Source organism: Corythoichthys intestinalis, chromosome 7 (assembly GCF_030265065.1).
Source record: "Corythoichthys intestinalis isolate RoL2023-P3 chromosome 7, ASM3026506v1, whole genome shotgun sequence".
Lineage (NCBI taxonomy): Eukaryota > Metazoa > Chordata > Actinopteri > Syngnathiformes > Syngnathidae > Corythoichthys > Corythoichthys intestinalis.
The window spans coordinates 23,068,976-23,077,982 of NC_080401.1; the positions used below are offsets into that span (position 1 = coordinate 23,068,976).

Below are 9,007 nucleotides of genomic sequence, written 5' to 3' on the forward strand. Positions count from 1 at the left end.
GTGTACCTGTAGGTAACGTTTCTAGAATTGGAGGACATTTGGGCTAAAAAAAATAAACCTTAAAAATATAAATTTTCTTATTTTCTACATATTCGTCTAGTTTGATCTGATCTGATCAGTTCATTTTGTAGATCAATGATAATATTGTGATTTACAGTAAATGATTCATTTTGTGTTTACAATAATACCACAGCAACGGGGCTGCAAATCCATACTATTATCACTTACCTTATTTAGAATTGCACAATAACACGCACCTGACTCTGAAATGGACCTGCATGTTTTCTTCTGTGTTGAATATGTGAGATGGAGGGTACCAGAATGTGAGCTCACTGGATGCCAAACCAAAAAGACTTTGGTAAACTGGTAAAATACCTTGACGGAAAAGAGCATTCTTAAATGTTGAAGCATGGTTATGGGAGGGAATAAAACCTTTACACGGATATATTTTCGCTTTACCACATCTTCTGGCTGCTTCGATGCAGACATTTTCAGCAGAGACTTGGCCAGATGATATATATATTGTCGTGGCATCTTTAGTAGGAGGGAAGAAATACAGGTGTACTTGTAGACTAGAACCAGTACTTGAGCTAGAACTTTGGCTGCCGCCACGCTCTCTGATCATTAGAGGAGTAAACTCCTCTTGGGCAAGATTCATGGATGCTTCTGAAGATGAAATCAACTCACTTAAAAGCAACTGGTATGAGAGGAGTGGACATAAAGACATAACATTACATTTGGAAAATGACCTGGCGGAACTATAAATATCTGTCAGCCATCACTTCGAGCACAAATCTAAAATATCAAGCGAATATAGGTTAAATTTCATATGTCGAAATGTCTTTATATCAGTTTATGTTTTGGTTGAATTACAACAACTGTATGATAAGGAAAAACAAGAATACAGCAAAACAATATATTGGATCATAAGGGTGTAACGGTACATGTATTTGCATTGCACCGTTTCGGTACGTGGTGCTCGGTTCAGAACGAGGCGTACCGAACGAGTTTCTGACGTAATGTAACCCTTACTTTTCAAGGCTGTGAGTTGATCGGGTTGCAGTTTCTTTGTGTAGATTATATTTACTCCATCTTCTCTACTATAATGCGGACCAACACGGTAGGACAGTATAACCCAGAAACGTCAATGGCGCGACGACGTGGCCACCGCGAGAACGCAGTGAAGCGCGGGCGTTAAAGTCAATCAGCCAATGCACACCAGTCGCAGTGCGGCCGCGTGTTAGACGCGTCCCAGAAGCGGCTCAAAACGACGCATGCGAAAAGAATGGCAAAGTTTATTATTTGACGCGAGACGCAACCCTCCTGCATCAATACTACTACCGGTAGCTAGGACCAGGCATACCGGAAGTCACTTGCGTAAAAATACGGTGGATCCGGTCGAATTTCAAATTAATATGCAATCGTAACCCACTTTTTGAGTCCATCAGATCTCTTGAGTGTTTGATTGGGGCACAGTTGACTTGTCTTTGTTGATTCACTGCTTTCTTCTCTGCTATAATAATAACCAACACGGCCCCGTGTTCAATACAAAACCCTCCTACCACAACAAAACAAGTAGGAACTAATATTCACATAGGAACTAAAGCTTTACAACATACAATATACAATATAAATGAATACTACATCACATTTGTAAAACATAAACACATAATAAAATAAATAATAGCCCACTTAAGTAAAATAAATTGAAATGAGCTAAAACAACTGTAATTAAATAATAAGAATAATACACAGATCCTGCTTACACAATTAAATTTATTAATTTCTGTGTGGCGCTTTAACTTGAGAAAATCCACCAATAAAGCTTTTAAAAACCGTTCATAAGAAAAAAAATGATTCATTGAGGCATTTCATTTGTAAAATACGTGTTAAAATCTTTGTCATTGGGATTGCTTTTTTCCTTAGCACAGGACTTCTTTTTTTGTTGGATTATTTTTGAATACCCGCTACTTTTTGAGCAGAATTCTAGCTTTGTATAGGCTAATGTTTCTATTGTTGAAAGCACAAAGGTGTGTAATAAACAACTAGCACATTTATATTTTGCATTTTTTTTCCTTACTGTATCGAAAATGAACCGAACCGTGACCTCAAAACCGAGGTACGTACCGAACCGAGATTTTTGTGTAGCGTTACACCCCTATTGGTTCATATTATGCCACTTATGAATTTACAGATATATAACATGTACTATAATTTCTTTCACGCACACCTATAAATACACCCGTGTAAATTGTAAGAATTAATAGTGACTGCTGTCCAAAAGCCTTTGAAGAATGAATAAAATCATTCAAATAAAACTATAACGCGCACTAAAATATCTATAAAACCACTTTTACCTTTACATTCCTAGGGCAGAAGTTCTCAGGTTGAAAATTTGTGCAGGGATTTCTTCTTTTTATTCATCTGCGTGTATCTGCAGGAAGTCTTTTACAGGTTTTCCTGTTTTAGATGCGATGCAATCAGTAACTTTTTCTTTCCTCTACCTGTGAATTTACTTTATTCCAATAATGTCTTTCTTTACATCATGTGCTAATTTTAAATCACCATATCAAATGGATTAAAGGTGCAAAACAGAAAATATTCATGTATTAGTGAACTTAAATTGTCTTACCAGGAGAAATTAACTTACAGCACCTGGTCTTACAGGAAAAGAGAAGCAACTGACTGCTGTGGTTTCCCTATTCAGCACAGAGGCTCTCAGTAGTTTCCTGTCACAGGAACAACCATGCATTCTGAACGGCAAGCATTTCAGTGGTTGCATTGTAAAGTTTTCTCTGATTTCCAGGTCAATTTCTCAGCCATTTTCTTTTTAAATACTTTATCAACTAATGAGCTAATTGTATAATTTTATTTTTCCATAAAAGTGCTATTTGCTGTATCTTTTTTTTTTGGGGGGGGGGGGGGGGGGGGGGCGCTACTTGTTGAGTGTTTAGTAAGTAATCTAATTTTCATGTCCAAATGACCTGAAGTGTAAAAAAAAAAATAATAATAATAATAAAACATTTAAAAATTGGAAAAAGAAAAGGCCTTTTCTTTTTTGTTGTCATATAATTAATTTAACGTTTGGTGTAATTGTTTAACCTTGGCATTTTATCGATGACATGCTCATCAAGCTGTAAAATATATGGAATAAAATATACCACTTATTTTCACTAAGGCTGCTGTCCTGACCCTGAGCCCCATTGCCTCATTCAGAATTTTGCCTGGGTGGTCTATGGAAGGGGCTGGACTGTTTGCTTCAAAGGTTAAAAAAGTTTTTTTTTTTTTTTTTTTAAATCCCGCTCCTACAGTTAGGGTTTTATTTTTTGTGTATTTCCAATTTAGGCGCGGGGCCAATAAATGGGTGGCCTGCTTTGTTGGCGAGGCGGTCAAAGCTGACCAAGTAGAATCACAGACAAAGAGCTTTTTTCGTTGAAAATTCTTGTGAAAAAAATGCTTAAATCCCTGAATTCTTTATAGATATGGACGTAAAACAGTCTTGATTCTTGGTTAAAAGCAAAACAAAAAACAACAACAAAAAAAAAACGTGGAGGTAACATTTATTTTACGTACATAAATATGTCGAATGTGCAGCTCGTATTGAAGTTCACTGTGGTGCCGCCTTACCACAACGAAGAGCTTTTTATGTTGAAATTCATGTGAATAAATGCTTCAATCCCTGAATTCTTTATAGGCATGGACGTAAAACAGTCTCGATTCTTGGTTAAAAGCAAAAATCGTGCAGGTAGCATTTATTGTACGTAAATATGTAGAATGTGTGGCTCCTCTTTAAGTTCACTGTGGCGCCGCATTACCACAACAAAGAGCTTTTTACGTTGAAATTTTCGTAAATAAATGCTTAGATCCCTGAATTCTTTATAGATATGGACGTAAAACAGTCACGATTCTTTATAGATATAGATGTAAAACAGTCTCGATTCTTGGTTAAAAGCACACACACACAAAAAAGTGCAGGTAGCATTTATTTTATGTAAATATTGCGAACTATGATGCCGATGCCTTAGCGGCTAATTTCTCCATGTTTTTTTCACAATGTTTTAAAATGTATGCATGGTACGAAAAATATAATAATCACCTTGAATCCTTGAACAAATCACTCCTGAGACAATCCTTCCTGTTTGTAGCTTTCGTACTTTTTGAAATCCACTGTTAGTTCGCTACGTGTGTGTGTTTGTGAATACCGTCTCTTGATGTGGGCGGCCCCCTGCTTGAAGGAGTTGCGCAGTGCATGGCCGAGCTGACCTGTCAATAATGATGATGTCTATGACGAAGGCTACGAAAGCAACAAAGGGAGCGTATGTAGGAATGTAGGACCAATCCACAGTTGATTTTTTTCTCTCTTAAGTCCCTTTCAGACACGCCGAAACACTGTTAACTCATTCACTCCCAGCCATTTTCACCGGTGCAACCCCCTTTGCTCCCGGCCGTTTTACTGGATTTTGACTGATTTTGCAAGGCCCACAGAAAATTCTGTTCTATTGCTATATAAACATGGAACCCATCAAAAGAAAGATTAGACTCTCTTCTTTCAGCAGGAAAAAAAAGTTAGTTCATATCTTTTCCCATTCATTAGAAATCAGCATTAGAAAATAGCTTGGTTTGAGCAATTTTCTGATTTCTGAAAAACAGAGAAATTGAGCTATATGTAAAAGCATACATTTCAAACATAAGTTTGACTTTAACACAGCTATTTTTTTGCTTTTGTGACATCCCAAACATCTGAATAATATTTTTCTTCTACAAAATAACATAAACAGCAAGACAAATAGAGCTTTTTATAGCAAAGTAACAATTTATTTACACATTACTAAACTATTGAACTGCCAGGGTAAACTTTTCCCTCATCCTGTATCATCAAGATGGATTTTTTTGAGTTTTTCTCTTGTGGTGATCACTACCTCTTGGCGGCGTTCGCCTGGGGAACTTGTGTGGGGCATGTTGTGTTTCTGGGGGGGGAACTGTTTGGCCGTGCGCGTTTCCAGCTGAGTCGCGGGACACTGGAGGGTAGGGGGGGATGCAGGCGGCCGAGCACAGCGGCACGGGCTTTGCTCGGCGAGCAGCACGGACTCAACGGCATTGTCCGCTGCACTGGTGGTCCCGGTCGTTCTGCTCGATCGTCCAGCGCCTGTCATCCCGGGCGTCCTCCTGGTTGTTCTGCTCGGTCGTCCGCTGCCTGTAATCCTGGACGTCCTCCTGGTCAACGCACTTGGTCGTTGTCGCCTGGCATCCCGGACGTCCTGCTCGGACTTCCCGCGCCTGGCGTCCTGGTCGTCCATTCGGTCGTCTTCCACCGACGCCCCGGCCATGCGATCCGGCCGTTCGTTCCGTTGAATCAGGTCGCGGGTCTTACCAAATGCACTACTACCCTCCAGTGGCCAGTTTTATTGCTTTAAAATTGGTTTTCAGCATTGTGCTTTGGAGCTAAGTTGCATCAGAACCTAGAGATGTCTCTTGTGAAAAAAAAACAAAGGACGTATGAATACGTCTTTGAGACACTGAAACAATTAAAAATAGAACATATTTATACGTTTTTAGGAGCAAATGAGTTAAAATATGGGATTTAAACGGGCAGACTTTGTATGTGAAAGCAATTTCCCAGGTCGACTGACATGGAGATTACACGGACATTTTACAGTTCGTGTCTTAGTATAATGACTTGGAAACTCCCGGGCTGTGGCCTATATGAAAGCAAGCATTAAATTTGCGGGTCACGTATGGATGTGACGCTACTGTGGTCATCTGGCCGCTGATTGACCCACAAGGCCACGTTCAAACTCTGACCAGCCCTGAAACCGACGGGCAAATGCCCAACAATGCGGCACTAGCACTCAAAAGTCCTTTGACCATTCCTGTCACTAGGAACTACTGTCGTCAAATATAAGAGGAGACTTGAACTCACGGGGGCCGTGACTTTGGAAGGGTCAAGTATTGTGGCGATGGCTTTTTCTGATAAAGGGAGCCAATTAAACTTTTTTGGGACATTTGATTTGATAAGAAGTTACCGAACTCTGTTGCCTCCCAGGGGAGTCTACCAGTGGTTATTACACACTACTGGGACTTTATCAAGTACTTAGCAGACATCATGAGTCATTTATTTGGCTTTTGCTAAAGTTATTAAACGTGTGACGACAATTGTCATCAAATATACAGTAAGAGAAGACTTGAACTCATGGGGGCCGTTTCTTTGGATGTGTCAAGTGTCAAGGCTATGGCTTTTTCTGATTCATTGATCTAATTAACTTTTTTGGGACATTTCATTTGATAAGTTACCGAACTCTATTGCCTACCAGTGGTTATTACACACTACTGGGACTTTGTCAAGTATTTAGCAGACATCATGAGTCATTCATTTGGCTTACGCTAAAGTTATTAAACCTTACTCGCGTTATCGTGTAACCTTTGAATAGAGGAACAATCTGAATCTATTTATCAAATTTGTGACTCTGCTTTGCAATTCAGAATTCTGTACATGTGACAGAACAGCATCGGGGGTGCTGGAAGCTATTTTGGCAGATTTCTGGAAAGAGGTAAATACACCCAGGACTCATCCATAGCCAATCACAGGTACATGCGTATAAGTCCCTTTTGCACTCAGAGTACCTGTGAAAAAGCAAGGGAAGAATATGCATACTGCACACAGGAGGGTTATATACAAACCCCCAACCTTATAACTGTAAGAGAGGTGTGCCAACCACTTTTGTGTTTGAATGTATTTATTCAGATTTGACAGGATTACAGGAAGATCCATATAAGACACTTTTTTCCCTCCCCCGCTCCCAACAACAAAAAAAATAAATAAATAAAACAAAATACGAGAAAATAAATAAATAAATAAATAAAATACCCTTTCCCCACTGTCACGGGCATATACATCAAACAAATATTATAAGACCATAAGCATATAACAAATATACAACCACTTTTCTACTATTATTAAAATGTCAATAATATTGAAAGTATCGTATTGAAATTTGTATTTTTTTAAAATTTAAAAAAAATTATTTATTTATTTATTTATTTGCATATAGTAAAAGCATTGGTTTTTGACTAATCCAAACAAAATTAGAAATATTAAAATGAGATTACTTTAATATACTGCTACTTTGAGCCGCAAACATTTTTTACCCACTAACTGTATCAAGAATTAATTTTAAAAATAGCCCTCCCAACACTGCACACGTGTGCACACGCACACACATTTTCAATTTAATGCTTAGAAAATATTTTGCTAGCTAATATTTTCTGACTTAAGTTTTGATAACATATTTGGCAGACAAGTGTTGTTTCAGTCTATGCAAATACCTGAATGTGAGTCCTGTCCAATTTATTTTGTGTTGTTGACTAAAGCTTCATTTTGTGATTGTCCAGCAAACACCAAAAGAAATGAAGCATCAATAGTTTGTTGATATGGTTGTTCTGCGAGACTAGGCTAGATCAACATGTAATGCTTATCAGTAATTTACCTGTTTTAGAGTTACTGTATGTAGCTGATAGTGGTGTAAATCACCAATACAACTTCGATTTTTTGGGGGGCAACAATACAATATTTGTCGATACTACAGATTTCATTTCGATTTCTGTTGGATTCTCAGACCTGTAATCGATTAAAAACTATATTATGCACACATTTAACACAATCCGTTACCGTAATTTTCGCACTATAGGCTGTCACCCATCAAATTTGAGAATGAAAATGATATTTGTTCATCGATAAGCCACACTGGAATATAAGCCACAGCTGTCCTCACTGTATTATGGGATATTTACACCAAAAGATATTAACCGGTAACACTTTATTTGACAGCGGCATCATACGACTGCCATAAGACCAAATGAACCACCATGAAGCTTTGAACCAAGTGGATGCAAAGCTTCATTGCTTCAAGAAGCTTCATTTTGCCATCACTGCTCCCTTGGGGGAGACAGTCAACCTCTACTGCCACCTGCTGTCAACACCATTGTTGGCCAACATGCCTCCTAGCATGCATTGTAGCGCTACAGAAGTAAATAACAATCAAAATTCATGTTCTGTGCTAATTATTACTTCAGTTACTGTTCCAGATGTTTAATTAAATGCTAATTATGGTATTTGGGAACACTTTATTTGACAGTGGCGCCATTAGACTGTCATTAGACAATCATAGTTATGACATGACACTGTCATTAGCATTAATGAATGCTTACAACAGATGTCATTTAGTGTTATCTGGCAAATGATCTCACTTTGGAATGGATGTAAAAGATCTGAGCTGGACATAAATGGAGTTAGTAACATAATTTGCCGGATGACACATCTGTCATAATTATTCAGTAATGCCCACAATAGTGTCATGTCATAATTATGACGGTCTTATGACGCTGCTGTAAAATAAAGTGTTACCTATTAACCCAAATAAATTAACAAATAAACCGCACTGGCCTATAAGGATTCAAAATGAAGGAAAAAAGTAGCGGCTTATAGTCCGAAAATTACAGTACATTTCAACCAAAGTAATATTTAAAATAAGTGTTTTGACGTTGAGATTTTGATTGCTAAAACATTGCAGACAATTGAATGAAGGCCTTTCTATTAGAAAAAAAAAAAAAAAGACATACAGTGGGGCAAATAAGTATTTAGTCAACCACTAATTGTGCAAGTTTTCCCACTTGAAAATATTAGAGAGGCCTGTAATTGTCAACATGGGTAAACCTCAACCATGAAAGACAATGTGGAGGGAAAAAACCAGAAAATCACATTGTTTGATTTTTAAAGAATTTATTTGCAAATCATGGTGGAAAATAAGCATTTGGTCAATACCAAAAGTTCATCTCAATACTTTGTTATGTGCCCTTTGTTGGCAATAACAGAGGCCAAACGTTTTCTTTAACTCTTCACAAGCTTTCCACACACTGTTGCTGGTATTTTGGCCCATTCCTCCATGCAGATCTCCTCTAGAGCAGTGATGTTTTGGGGCTGTCGTTGGGCAACACAGACTTTCAACTCCCT

At 38.1% G+C, this 9,007-nt stretch overlaps 1 protein-coding gene across 5 annotated transcripts in view; it reads right to left on the reverse strand.

The window, feature by feature from the left end:
* The window catches only part of jak3 (Janus kinase 3 (a protein tyrosine kinase, leukocyte)), a 36,946-nt gene extending 34,261 nt beyond the window's left edge, over window positions 1-2,685 (reverse strand). Inside the window, exons 1-3 of one of the 5 annotated variants that reach the window (XM_057841895.1) lie at window positions 2,633-2,685; window positions 2,358-2,460; window positions 258-697 (exon numbers count right to left, since the gene is read on the reverse strand). In XM_057841895.1, coding sequence (XP_057697878.1) covers window positions 258-658 — 401 coding nt within the window. In that variant the 5' untranslated portion in view covers window positions 659-697; window positions 2,358-2,460; window positions 2,633-2,685. The other 4 variants (XM_057841898.1, XM_057841897.1, XM_057841896.1 and 1 more) reach the window with 4 other exon arrangements.
* Window positions 2,686-9,007: the final 6,322 nt, after the last annotated feature.